This window comes from Rana temporaria, chromosome 5 (assembly GCF_905171775.1).
Source record: "Rana temporaria chromosome 5, aRanTem1.1, whole genome shotgun sequence".
Lineage (NCBI taxonomy): Eukaryota > Metazoa > Chordata > Amphibia > Anura > Ranidae > Rana > Rana temporaria.
This window is the reverse complement of record NC_053493.1, coordinates 100,772,424-100,787,036: the sequence shown is the minus strand read 5'-3', so window position 1 is coordinate 100,787,036 and position 14,613 is coordinate 100,772,424. Positions and strand designations below refer to the sequence as shown.

At 45.4% G+C, this 14,613-nt stretch overlaps 2 protein-coding genes across 3 annotated transcripts in view; one reads left to right on the top strand and one right to left on the bottom strand.

Annotated features, from left to right (window-relative positions):
• Positions 1-1,191, bottom strand: part of PLEKHA8 (pleckstrin homology domain containing A8) — a 73,666-nt gene extending 72,475 nt beyond the window's left edge. Inside the window, exon 1 of one of the 2 annotated variants that reach the window (XM_040352938.1) lies at positions 917-1,191. In XM_040352938.1, the coding sequence (XP_040208872.1) occupies positions 917-1,004 (88 nt within the window). In that variant the 5' untranslated portion in view covers positions 1,005-1,191. The remainder of the gene's footprint in view (positions 1-916) is intronic. The other variant, XM_040352937.1, reaches the window with a different exon arrangement.
• Positions 1,192-1,311: 120 nt separating this feature from the next.
• Positions 1,312-12,852, top strand: FKBP14 (FKBP prolyl isomerase 14). The gene is made up of 4 exons (XM_040352939.1): positions 1,312-1,573; positions 4,137-4,288; positions 9,769-9,896; positions 12,606-12,852. The coding sequence occupies exons 1-4, from the start codon at positions 1,338-1,340 to the stop codon at positions 12,762-12,764; spliced, it is 675 nt and encodes a 224-aa protein (XP_040208873.1). The 5' UTR covers positions 1,312-1,337; the 3' UTR covers positions 12,765-12,852.
• The last annotated feature ends 1,761 nt before the right edge of the window (positions 12,853-14,613 follow it).

Here is a 14,613-nt window from a genome sequence, read left to right as displayed (position 1 = left end):
ATATGGCCCTGAGCAATTAAATGGTAAATACAGCGGCGAAAAAAAAAACATACTATAGCTGAAGCAAGTATGCTAAAAAATAAAGTTTTAGGGTGAACCTCCGCTTTAAATCGCACTGCAAAGAATGCCACCACTCCTGTGTGAACCAAGGCTTGTCATAGCGATTTCAGCCTGGGTTCACACTGGAGCAGTGTGGGAAACGGCATGCGATTCAGACAGGAATCGCACCGCATTCCTGTTCAAATTGCATGCAATTCTGCTCATTCTGGATCCCTATTATCATTCTCTACTGATACTCATGCTGACTGGGGGGGGTCCATCTATCTTCACCATGACAACCTGATCACTCCCTTTCGTAGTGGGCCAGTCTTACAAACTGCAAATGCCTGAATTGGGACTGCACACAAAGCAGCAAGCCAATAACACAAATGAAGAACAAGATTGCTGGAGAAGCTGTGTACATAAACACTAACACCAAACCCCTCCAGCTGGCCATATAGCAGGGGAACGACTTTTTTTGTGCCGTTGAGACAATGCCATCTAGCTGCAGACTGAAGAAGGCAATGTAATGACAGGAGGGTGTGTGTATCATCATAGGACTGTCATCAGAGGGGCAGAGAGATGATCTCCTGTGGTGGAAGATCCGGGTCTGTAGATCAGCATTGTGGGCCAATCAGGCACAGACAAGCAGAAGGGTATTTACTAAAACTGGAGCAGATGTGTGTGACAACCAATCAGGCTCTAGCTTTCATTTTTAAAGCTTAACTGAACAAGCTGAAGCTAGCAGCTGATTGGTTGCTATTCACAACTGTCCCATTTTTAGTAAATCCTTCCCCCAGTGTTGTGAATGAAAAGTCCAGGTATCATCTATAACCTCCTACAAAGTTACAAGCCCACCCTGCACCCAGGCACTCACCACTCAGATAATTGGTCCACTTGTACAGGATGCCCTCCATGCTGCTGCCAGTGTCAGGCTCAGCTCCGCACGCCCCGGACTCTGTCATCGGTCCCGATCTCCGCCGATCACACACACACACAGTGACAGGGGGCGCTGCGATCACCGCATCTCCGTCGTGAATAGCAACCACCGGCCGCTCTCTGTAGGCGGCGGAGGCTGCTGACGTCACGGAACGCCCCTTTACGTTTCAATCAGCAGAGAACAAACACCTTGTGTCTGGAGTCTCCACGCCCGGAACCTTCTTCCGGGTGTACGTGCTCAGCCAACCGCATTCCAGAATCAGGGAGGTGTGGTTTACCGACTGGCCAATAAGAGAGAGCGTTCGGGCGACGTTCACGCCCTCTGCTCCAGCCTATGGGATTGGGTGCTGCAAAGTTGAATGGTCCTGGAGCTGTGTGTGGTTGTAGTGTGTGCCACGTCTGCTGCAGGGAAGATGATGGAGGTGATGGTGGTCGCCGCTCTGCTGGCCTGTGCTGGGGGCGCCCTCATCCCTGAGGTGCAGATCACAGTGCTGGAGAAACCTTATATCTGCAAGAGGAGGACTAAGAATGGCGACATGCTGCTGGTGCACTTCGAGGGCTTCTTGGAGAGCAATGGGACCCGCTTCCATTCAACGTGAGTCCTCCGTGCCCATACATGATGGGCCTCATTCACATTCAGTTCTGCCTTTACATGTATGTAGTGTTGTATGGATGTGAGGGCAGCACTGTAGGGATCAGTGGGGTTACACACAGCTACGTCTGCGGACAAACGGGCGCTGGGTCTGCGGAACAAACGGGCGCTGGGTCTGCGGAACAAACGGGCGCTGGGTCTGCGGAACAAACGGGCGCTGGGTCTGCGGCACAAACGGGCGCTGGGTCTGCGGAACAAACGGGCGCTGGGTCTGCGGAACAAACGGGGGCTGGGTCTGGGGGAACAAACGGGGGCTGGGTCTGGGGGAACAAACGGGGGCTGGGTCTGGGGGAACAAACGGGGGCTGGGTCTGGGGGAACAAACGGGGGCTGGGTCTGGGGGAACAAACGGGGGCTGGGTCTGGGGGAACAAACGGGGGCTGGGTCTGGGGGAACAAACGGGGGCTGGGTCTGGGGGAACAAACGGGGGCTGGGTCTGGGGGAACAGACGGGGGCTGGGTCTGGGGGAACAGACGGGCGCTGGGTCTGCGGAACAAACGGGCGCTGGGTCTGCGGAACAAACGGGCGCTGGGTCTGCGGAACAAACGAGGGCTGGGTCTGGGGGAACAAACGGGGGCTGGGTCTGGGGGAACAAACGGGGGCTGGGTCTGGGGGAACAAACGGGGGCTGGGTCTGGGGGAACAAACGGGGTCTGGGGGAACAAACGGGGGCTGGGTCTGGGGGAACAAACGGGGGCTGGGTCTGGGGGAACAAACGGGGGCTGGGTCTGGGGGAACAAACGGGGGCTGGGTCTGGGGGAACAGACGGGGGCTGGGTCTGGGGGAACAGACGGGGGCTGGGTCTGGGGGAACAGACGGGCGCTGGGTCTGGGGGAACAAACGGGGGCTGGGTCTGGGGGAACAAACGGGGGCTGGGTCTGGGGGAACAAACGGGGGCTGGGTCTGGGGGAACAAACGGGGGCTGGGTCTGGGGGAACAAACGGGGGCTGGGTCTGGGGGAACAAACGGGGGCTGGGTCTGGGGGAACAAACGGGGGCTGGGTCTGGGGGAACAAACGGGGGCTGGGTCTGGGGGAACAGACGTGCGCTGCGTTTATCACTTTGGCTGTCTGCTGGGCAAAATGCAACTACAAAGCTGTGCACTACTGCCTGCCACCAAACCCCTATAGAGGTGTGTAATCCCTCCTCAAATGGGGGTTCTGGAGGCGGTCTATCCCCTCCCCATCACCTGCTGACAGCGCAATCCACCACAGATCGTGAGTCAGCAGCTAGATCCATATGACATTGGCCTTAACCACTTGCCGACCTACTCGCGTACATTTTCTGTGGCAGGTCAGCTTTCCTGCGCGAAACGGACGTTCCTGTACATTGGTTTGTGCATGTGAGATTGCGGGCACACGCTGTGAGCCACGGGAGCGTGCCAGAGGGTTTGGCGGACTCTATGGTCGCCAGCGATCGTCGGACAGTTCCCTGTTCTGCCTCTGCATATGTAAACAAGGCGATTCCCTGTTAGCCTTTACAGTTAGAACACACCCAGGGAACACAGTTAACCCCCTTGATCGCCCCTAGTGTTAACCCCTTCCCTGCCAATGTCATTTATTCATTGATCAGTGCATTTTTATAGCATTGATCAATGTCGTAATGTCGCTGGTCCCCAAAAAGTGTAATTTGGGGTCAGATTCGGCCACCGCAGATTGCCACCATTACCAGTAAAATGTCTATAAACCTATCCCATAGTATGTATGTCTATATTACACTTTTGGTAAAAAAAAATATGTAAAAGAATACATATTGGTTTTGGTTTTAAAATTTTGTTTTTACTTTTTGATATGTAATTATAGTAAAAAAAAATGATATATATATTTCGTATTTATCGGCGTATACCGCGCACTTTTTGCCCTGAAATTCAGGGCAAAATCGTGTGTGCGCGATATACGCCGATACCTGCTTCCCACGGCGAGTTTGAATTACTGCGCCGGCATATACCGAGCGCAGTACACTCGTGTATAATCGGGCAGGCTCGGCTTCTCTCGCAGTCACGTCCTGGACGCGACCGCGAGAGGAGCCGAGCCTGCCCGACTATACACGAGTGTACTGCGCTCGGTATATGCCGGCGCAGTAGTTCAACCTCAGCAGGGAGGACGCCGGACCCGACGAGGACACCACCGAAGCCGCAGACGGACGCCGGACCCGACGAGGCCGCCACGCAAGACGCCAAAACTGTAAGTACTAAAATCTTTTTTTTTTTTTTTTTTTTACAGGAATTGCGGGTCCACTTTAGGGGTGCGCGCTATACGCCGGAGCGCGCAATACCCCGATAAATACGGTAATCTCTATCGCTGTTTTTGTTTTATAGCGCAAAAAATAAATACCGCAGAGGTGATCAAAAATCGCACTGCATAGTTACATTATTTCCCTTGCAATTCTGTGCAACTCGTTTTAATCAGAAATTGCATTTGTAAATGTTGAGTGGGAATCATTGTGTTAAAATCCTTTTTGTTTATTTTCCTTTTGACATTTATGATACCAATTAAATGTTCTTCTTCAGTTATGCAGATAACAATAACCAGCCTGTATGGTTTACACTTGGCATTAAAGAAGCGATCAAAGGATGGGATAAAGGCCTGAAAGATATGTGTGTGGGGGAGAAACGAAAGCTGGTTGTACCTCCGTCACTGGCCTATGGAAAGGAAGGGAAAGGTAACTTTTTATCATTATTGGTATTTGCCAGAAAACGTGTTTAATGTGTCACTTAAATGTCCGTGTTTACTAATGACAGAACTAGTAGGCAGTTTTAAAGCGGCGTTCCACTTCAGGAAAGAAGCAAAAGGACGATGGAAGGTAAAACTCTAAAGTGGACACTTCAGGCACCAGGTTGCATTCACACTTGTGTAGCATGACATCACATTTTTGTTTTGTTCTTTATTGCGCAATGCATCTATACAGCCCATTCCTTTTGATGGGCTGCCCCACAACCGACAAATGCACCAAAAAAAAGACCATGACTTATTTTAGTTACGGATTGCGAGTAACGCGGTTAACGAGCGTTTCACAATACAAGCACTATTTCCTAAAATCCTAACTCGGTCAGGATTCAGGCCAAAGCGATGTGTAGTATACCGCGTTTGGCCTGAGGTGGGGGGGGGTGCCGTTCAGAAAGGCCTGAGGACAGTTTGGCTGACCTCGGCAAGGCTCATGAATGGAGTCTTTCCGAGGTTTACCGAGGTCAGCCAAATTGTCCTTGGGCATTTCCGAGGCTCTCCGGCGCCCCCTGGCTGCATGCGCTATTGCATGCCATTGAGGTCAATGCGGAACAAATTATTTTCGTCTTCAATGGGGAAACTCGCTTTGATATGCAAGTACTTTGGATTACGAGCATTCTCCTGGAACGGATTATGCTCGTAATCCAAGGTTGCACATGCAAAAACATGCTTCTTGGTTTGTTTGGGGTGCCATTAACCATGACTGGCACTACAGGTGTGATACATTCACACCTGTATGCCACATGAACTGTGATTTGCAAGTGTGAATGGTGTCTCCTTCTGGTTCCTGCAGTCATCCGGATTACTTTTACTAAGCAGCTGGTCACAGGCTGGAGGGGGTGGGATCCTAGCTGCAGCCATGATCTTGGCATAACCACTTGCTGACAGGTATAGAGCCTAATTGCACTATCTCCCCAGACCCCCCCCCATAAATAACCTCTTCTTTTTTTTTTGGATATATGCAGCGCTATCCTTGGCATTAGTGAGGCACGGTACATTTGATATGACAACCTGTTACATTTATCTTGCATCTTTTTTAAACTGGCTCTAAGTACAATTTTTGTTTTATTTTGTGTTTAAAAAAAAATATATTTTTTTGCTGTTTTTGTTTTTACACAAAAGAAATCAGCTGGAGCTAATTGCTATGGTGCGTGTGTTTTTTTTTTTGCAAGAAGTACCAAATGATTTTAGGCTCCTAACTTCGTTCTGTCAGATACTACAATGCCAAAACATTGTATTAGTGGGATATACAGATACTATCCATGGATAAATCTTGAAAATCTATGCAGTCCTACAATACCAAATGCCACTTTTTAGAAAATGCCATTCTTTAGGGTGTGCATGCTCTTGCCCCTCTCACTCTTCCTGACCCATCGCCTTCATTTTATATAATTTTTAAGATCGGTTTTGTCACTTTACACTTCTTTTTTTCTTTTTTTTTTTTTAACAGTTGCACCACTAATTTCCTGCCGCACACGTAGTTGATAGACTTTCTTTCGTACCTACCACAGTAACACTGCTAATATGTTGTATTTTATTAACACTAACCTCTATTTGTCTTGTACTTAATCCAAAGTGTATTCTGGTGTTGCACGAATAGCCCTTTGGAAAGCAGCGGCACACTCCCCCAGCAAATAATGCATGTGGATTGTCACCCTTTCTTTAATGCTACACTTGCTAAAACTGGTAAGCGTTGAACAATATGCATGATCTTTTTTAAGTCTATGCATAATATTTTAACACATTATGTACTCTGTGTATATACTGCATGTGTCTGTGCTGGCACTGTTCCACTATATAGATGTCATAAATAGACCGTTTTATAAAAAGGCTGCGTTTTGTTCAGATTGTGGGGTCTGGGGTGTTTTTGATCAAGAAGAAAAAATGTAGAACTTGAATACTATATTTAGCCGTTTTATGTGACGCAGAATTTCTTTTTGGGTAGAGGATCTTCCTGGAGAAAGCGATAGGTTTCCCTTTTTATTAGATCCTAATATGACTGCTGTGTCTTCAGGGGACTGCAAACTGACCCATACATGTATGTTTTGTTCTGCTGAGCATGCACGTTTGTGTTAATGGTCAAGATAAAGGCCGTGGGATTGGTCAGACAGCAGTGGCTAAATACTGTCATTGATTAGCTAAATTTGGGGGGGGGGGTGGGACGCTGTCCCCACCAGGAAACGTGGTAATTACTGCTAGCGGAGATGGCTATAGCTATCCGCTACCAATAATCACATGTCAAATCCAACAGTATGGTTGTACCCATGTTGATCGCTCAACTTGGATACTTTCAGCCTGCCCATACATGGTTCACATTCGATTCGAATGGTCTATGGCTGGATCAAGTAATTTGACAAGAAACCTGTTGCCTGACATTGAATTTCATTTTTAGAGCAGAGTGCAATACACACTTTTAAAGCCTCAAGATTAAGATTTATTTGCATAAGGCCATCCATCTCCCCCAACCTGTCTGCAGAGGAAGCAATATTGATACAAAAAAATCACTGGCGCTCAATGGGAAATAACTAATATCCCATGAAATACTTAAAACCCTCGTATGGGCTGAGAACAGTCCGTGCTGCAGAGATCCGGATACCCTGAAGTACCACAAATACACAAATACACCAAAAAGGAAAACTCTGCGCTCCTGAAAGTTCACCAATTATAAATCCACTTAATGTTTGTGAAGAAAAAAACATACATTAACACTTTAATTTTCGGAAGATCCAGTCCTTTATATGGTTAAAAAAGGGAAAGTTTCCACAATGTACACAATATAATAAAAAAAGTATAAAAAAAACTTTCCAAATGTCTGCATCAGACCAGCACCCTCTTCAGACTTCAAATGGACTGTGACAAAGCTCTTGTAAGGGCGAAACGCGTCGTCTAGGACCCCTCTTAATATCCCCCTTTTATGATGGAAGATCCTATTCATGCATAAGAACTTTTATATCCGATTATTTTAATCGCCATGCAACGCTGTTGATTTTTCAACAAGCGCATACTGCAATTTGCCCACTGGAGGGCGCCTAAACTTCTCCCTGCAGTACAGCTGGTTTACTGAAACAGTGTCTCAGACGTGGGACGCTTGCATGTTCACCCAGGGAGAGCGTCCTTTCTGATAGGCTGATCCACCCTGTGTCTCCAGCAGTCACATTTATCGGGTCTGTGAAGCTTCCATACCCGCATAGGAGAGAGCTTAGGATCCCGGACATTGTTACATCAGCCAGGAGAAGGACATTCGATCGATGTGTACATCTGGCTGGGTAATGTACTGTGCTCACCATTTGCACTAATGATGTCTTGCTAGACAGCCCACAAACTAAAACCGCAAGCTTTAACCATTTGAAGTCTGAAGAGGGTGCTGGTCTGATGCAGACATTTGGAAAGTTTTTTTTATACTTTTTTTATTATATTGTGTACATTGTGGAAACTTTCCCTTTTTTAACCATATAAAGGACTGGATCTTCCGAAAATTAAAGTGTTAATGTATGTTTTTTTCTTCACAAACATTAAGTGGATTTATAATTGGTGAACTTTCAGGAGCGCAGAGTTTTCCTTTTTGGTGTATTTGCAGAGGAAGCAGTGACCTAGCAATGAGATTTGGGGGTGAAGTGAGAACCATTATTAAATATGTGAAATAAAAAAAAAATGCGTATCCAGCTACACATGAAAAATAGTTCATAGAGGTTTGTAGTGTGAAGTCCAAATAAAATAACCTCCAATCAAATTGGTGATGAGTCCTCCCAGGTTAAAGAGGAAGTAAACCCTGATGGGTTGTACTGCCTTTGTTTCCCTGCAAAGGTAAAGCATAATGGGCCACTATGTATCGCATATTAGCCCATTATGTGTCGCTTACCTGAAACCGAAGCCTGGAATGTCACCGTTGTCCCCTGTTGTACGAAGCGTCCATTCTTCACCCCTTTTCCTTCCAGGGCCATGAACTCTGGCTCTGACTGGTCGGGAGCCTCCAGTCACGGCATGACCCCAGCTAGAAACGGCACAGCGCGCTCTCTCTAGAGTGCACATGCGCCGAATACACCGGCGCATGCACGGTAAAACATTTCCGAACGGGAATTGTAAATATCTCCTAAATCGTGTAGGACAGGACAGGGCTCGACAAATCCCGGTCGCCAGGTGGTGAGCTGGCGCCATCTGGTCGTGAGCCGTTGGTATTACAAGTTATTACCACCAGATGTGTAAGCTGGCGCCATCTGGTGGTGGCCTTTGGTATTACAAGTTAAGCATTATAAGCTAAACAGCAATTCTAATGTCATTTTTCACTATTTTCACTGCCACCTTCTTCCCTATAATTAGAACCCCCAAACATTATATATATTTTTTTTTTATCCTAACACCCTAGAGAATAAAATGGCGATCGTTGCAATACTTTCTGTCACGCCGTATTTGCGCAGCGGTCTTACAAGCGCACTTTTTTGGGAAAAAAATACACTTTTTTTAATTAAAAAATAAGAACGGTAAAGTTATCCCCTTTTTTTTTTTTTTATAATATTATGAAAGATAATGTTACACCGAGTAAATTGATACCCAACATGTCGCGCTTCAAAATTGCGTCCGCTCGTGGAATGCCGACAAACTTTTACCCTTTAAAATCTTCATAGGCGACGTTTAAAAAAACTCTACAGGTTGCATGTTTTGAGTTACAGAGGAGGTCTAGAGCTAGAATTATTGCTCTCGCTCTACCAATCGCGGCGATACCTCACATGTGTGGTTTGAACACCGTTTACATATGCGGGCGCTGCTCACGTATGTGTTCGCCTCTGCGCGCAAGCTCGTCGGGACGCGGCGCGTTTTCTGGCTCCTAACTTTTTTAGCTGGCTCCTAGATTCCAAACAAATTTGTCAAACCCTGGTTTAGGAAATATTTCCAGCACCTACAGGTAAGCCTTTTTATTATAGGCTTACCTGTAGGTGAAAGTGATCAGTAAGGCTTTACAACCACTTTAAAGTCTCTTCTAGTGGATGAAATGGCCTCTACCACTCACCAGAAGGTGAGACCACCTATGATGGATGGTCAAACATGCTCTGTCTCTGTATATTCCATATGGAATAAGAATCTGCAGACCAACAGACAAGACTCTCCCTTATAAGACTCTGCTATCCACTTGTATTCTAGTTCATATTTCATTGTAGAGTATTGCTAGAAAGGAACAACAAAATCATTCAGTTGAATCAACATCCGCTCATCACAAGACTCGGTTGTAGTTTTATTCCCTATAAATCGGCTACCGCCTATCTTCTCCTATAGTATTCATTAAATACTTTTCCTGTTAGCCAGATTTAAAAGTCTTGCAGTTTCCGGAGCTTTGCAGCCATCTGTCATTGTAAATAATCCTAATGTATCCATCTGACCTTCACTCATCTGTGCTGATTGCGTGTGGGTTTTTATTTAATACAGGAAAAATTCCACCAGAGAGCACTTTAATCTTCGATCTTCATCTTATTGAGATCCGAAATGGACCACGATCGCATGAGTCGTTTCAGGAAATGGATTTGAATGATGACTGGAAACTATCTAGAGAAGAGGTATCTGAATTCTTAACTATGTTTCAAACATGTAAAATGTTGATGTGCTAATATTAACTTAATGTATGGTACAAAGTACAGAAAGTGTAAATTACAAATTCACAATAATCCCAAAATAAATAAACCCAATATTAAGTGTAATTTAAGAGTCCTGATAATGAATGGAATAATCCACAATGCCTCCCCTCTGATCAGTGGCGCTCCCAACGCTCCAGCTGTAAGGATCAGGTGTGCAGGCACCAGTGGTACTCAGGAACAAACATGTGCAAAAAAAGGAAAGAAAAACCCTCCTTGCGCAATATATTTTGTTAAATGGAAAGTGGACAGAGACTACATCTGTAGTGTGTGCACTCACAAATCCCCGCTATGACTCAGACAAGTGGTTCGCCGCTCAGTTTGAAGGTCTCCTCACTCGGATCCGACAGACTCGGCATCCGATGGTCCTGTCACTGTAGGCTCCTCCCTTACTCGTTGCGTCACTCGTCACGTGACTTACTCATGGGTTACCTTTACTTTATATGTCTCAAACATGTATTCAAATGGATTTGATAACACTTCTCAAATCAACTGCTGGGCTCATTCACACTTGTCAGTTATTGGCAGATGCTTTTTTTAACCTATTATTTAAAAAATAAAAATTGCGCGGGATGTGGAGACTCCCTAGATCCTGAAGCCCAATTTATGGATAGCTATATCGATGCCTATAACAGTGGACAATGTTAGGGCCACACGTCTGGTCTTGTAAGTTGAAGGGATCCATTGGATGTATATCAATACTATGGTCTCTGTAATATCGTATGTCTTAAATAATTTTTTTATTTTTATTTTTTTCCCCCAAATTCTTTAACATTTGCTTTCATCTTGTGTTTCGGTTGATTCCAATGCAGAACGCTTTTGGTAAAATTGAGCGTGCGAATGGGTCCTAATACTGTAAACTGGGCGATTCCTTGAACCCCCCCCTATTCATGATGTAACTGAGGACTCCTCTTTTGTGCTCCCCTTTTTATGTTGTGTGGGTTTTTTTTTTTCCACTTCTGTTTTCGGTTCCCTGATCAGACTTAAAGCCGTAAAAATGAGGTGTTCAGGCTATTGCACTAATGTGTACAAAAAGGTACACCTGTTGTAAGACGGCTCTACTAAACTTAAAAGAACTGGTCAGTTGACGGAAGGGATTTAAAGTGCTTTCAGTTATAACTGGCCACTGGATAAAGCCTACACAATAGGATAGCTGCTCTTTCCAGATTTAGGCTCATGTCAAAATAGATTCAAAGCAGAACTTCACCCAAAGAGGGGGGGGGGGGGTGTGTCCTGGGACCAGTGCTTGAGAACATTATTGGACAGGTAAATCTGTCATAATGTGCTAATATGACGTGCATACTATTACGTTCTGGCATAAACCACCTGGGGGCACGGGTTTTTTTTTTTTTTTTTTGTGTACTGAAAATGCCCCCCTCGGGTTATACTCGAGTCACCTTTTTTGCGCCTGATCTCCCGGACTTTGGGGACCCGGTGCCGGCCATAGGTCCATTGGCACAAATGTAGCCCCACTCTTCCTCAAAGCCTCCAACCCCTTCCATAGACTCCCATGTTAAATGGTAATTTCTCTGGTGACTTTGGTGACCCGGTACTGGCCAATCGTAGTTCCCCTGGACATGGAACTTATACATGTAGCCCCATTTCTCCTGTACAAGTGTGCAAAGCTTTTTGTCTGGGGGACCTACGGCTGGGGAGCACCGATTTTTTTTTTTTCTCTCCAAAGCTGGGCACCCCTTCCATAGACTCCCATGTTAAACGTTAGTCTAGGCATGGACACAGTGAGGCATGCAGATAGACACCCTAGGCTTATACTCGAGACAATACGTTTTTCCCAGGTTTTTTTTGTGGTAAAATTGGGTGCCTCGGCTTATATTCGGGTCGGCTTATACTTGAGTGTATATACGGTAAGTTGAATTCCATTTTAAAGGGGTGTTCCAGCCTTTTTTTTAAGTTTTATTAAAAGTCAGCAGCTACAAAAAGTGTAGCTGCTGGCTTTTAATAAACAGACACTTACCTGCTCCACGGCTCCAGCTCCTCGCCGGCCGGGGGTCCGCTCCTCGCCCCCCCCCTCGCCGGCCGGCATCTTCATTCCTAGTGTGGGCACCCGGCAGTGACAGCTTTGGGCTTCACGGCCGGGCACCCACTGCGCATGCGCGAGCGGCGTGGCGCCGTCCGATTGGACAGGCGCTTGCCTACAGGGAGGGGCTGCAATAAGGCGATTAAGCTAATCGCCTTACCAGCCCCTCGGCGGAAGGAGGAAGTGGGCTAGGAAGTCCCCTTGTCCTGAAGCCCCCACTCCCCCAAAAAAAAAAAATACATGCCAAATTTAGCTTGTAAGGGCGTCGAGGAGTGGGTTAAGCGGAAGTTCCATTTTTAGGTGGAACTCCGCTTTAAGTAATTTTGACCTGTAATGGATCTACATTGTGTGTACTGATGCCACTCCACAGTACACTACTGCCTTGGCTTTAGACTGAGTGATAAGGAGTCGGGACAATCCAGAACCTGTTCATTCTAGTTCTGAAGGTTGCTGTTGTGTTTTTTTTTTTTCTCCCTCCCTCACTAATGACTGTCCATTAGAATAAAATTGTCTTAAATTGTACAACTGAGCTTTAGATTCTACTGTGTCATGGACAAATGGATTTTAATCATATCTACCTCCATTACATCCACCAGGTGAAAGCCTATCTGAAATTTGAGTTTGAGAAGCACGGCGGCGCCATGAATGAAACCCAACATGAAGTCTTGGTTGAGAGCATATTTGAGAAAGAAGACGATGACAGCGATGGCTTTATTTCTGCCAGAGAATTCACATATATTCATGATGAGCTATGAACATGGATTATTTCTAAGCTTGTGGGCTAGAAGTTTAAGCATATAGAGTTTTACTAATACATTTTCTGAAGATGCAGGTTCCCACTATGTTGGCCAGCAGTAACCAGATTATTTTGCGGTTGTTGGGAAATAAATGGGTTACTGTTGAACAACAGACTATCTGGGACACTTAACACACCAAGTACTCATAATTATGGCAATGTGTTTAATATCACTGGGGCCTCTATCAAAGGGCATTGGGCTGTCAATAAGCTGTGTGTGTGTGTGTGTGTGTGTGTTGTTTTTTTTTTTTTCATAAATTCTTCTGAAATAATTAGGAATTAATTGACAGATGCAGTGACCACCTTCTTAAAGGGGTTGTAAAGGTTATTTTTTATCTTCTAAATAGGTTTCTTTAAGCTATTGCATTGTTGGTTCACTTACCTTTTTCCTTCCATTTCCCTTCTAAATGTTTTTTTTTTTTCTTTGTCTGAATTTCTCACTTCCTGTTTCTCCTCAGTAAGCTTTCCACCATCATCTGAGCCGTTCTGGCTAGAGGTTAGTCAGCCAGAACAGCTTACTGAGGAGGAACAGGAAGTGAGAAATTCAGACAAAGAGGGGAAAAAAAACATTTAGGGCCAGATCCTCAAACGAATTACGCCGGCGTATCTATGGATACGCCGCGTAATTTCAAAGTTCCCCCGTCGTATCTCTTTTTTGTATCCACAAAACAAGATACGACGGAATCTGGGCTCGATCCGACAGGCGTACGTCTTAGTACGCCGTCGGATCGTAGGTGCATATTTACGCTGGCAGCTAGGTGGCGTTTCCGTCGAATTCAGCGTCGAGTATGCAAATTGGCTAGATACGGCGATCCACGTACGTGCGGCCGGCGCATTTTTTTTTTTTACGTTGTTTGCGTTCGGCTTTTTCCGGCGTATAGTTACCCCTGCTATATGAGGCGTATCCTTTTTCCAGAGTATAGTTACCCCTGCTATATGAGGCGTATCCTATGTTAAGTATGGTCTTCGTTCCCGCGTAAAAAAATTAAAAATGTTACGTCATTTGCGTAAGTCGTTCGCGAATAGGGCTTTGCATAGAATTACGTCAACGTCATAAGCATTGGCTTGTTCCAGTTTAATTTAGAGCATGCGCACTGGGATACCCCCACGGACGGCACATGCGCCGTTTAAAAAAAAACAAAAACGTCATTTACGTCGGGTCACGACGTATTAACATAAAACACGCCCCCATCACATACATTTGAATTGCGCGCCCTTACGCCGCCTAAGTTACACTACGCCTCCGTAACTTGAGGATACAAAAAAAAAGTAAGTTACGGCGGCGTAGTGTATCTGGGATACACTACGCCGGACGGAGAGAAGCGCCGCGCTTTGTGGATCTGGCCCTTAGAAGGTAAATCGAAGGAAAAGGTAAGTGAACCAACAATGCACTAGCTTAAAGGAACCTATTTAGAAAATATAAAAAACAAACCTTTCAACCAGCTTTTGATTGCTTCAAATCAGGTTTTGCATTCCCATACAAGTCTAGGAGAATGCAACACATGCTTGAAGCAGGATAGAAGGTAGTCAATATGCATCTGTCATTTAATTCTAAATGCTCTCAGAAGCATCTCAAACGATACAATCACCGCAAGCTTAAATCCCATTGACAAAGGCCCTATAAATGCATTTGTATTATCAGACTTTTATAAAGAGAGAATAATGTAAACAAAAGTCTTTACTTGCCCTTATACAATCCTGCTGAAACCGTCTTGGACCTTTTTCAGACAGGTGGTACAGCCACGTTTTTGTCTCCCTAACAGAACGATTATCAGGTTTTTATGGTCTAACCCTCACCAGTCTATCCA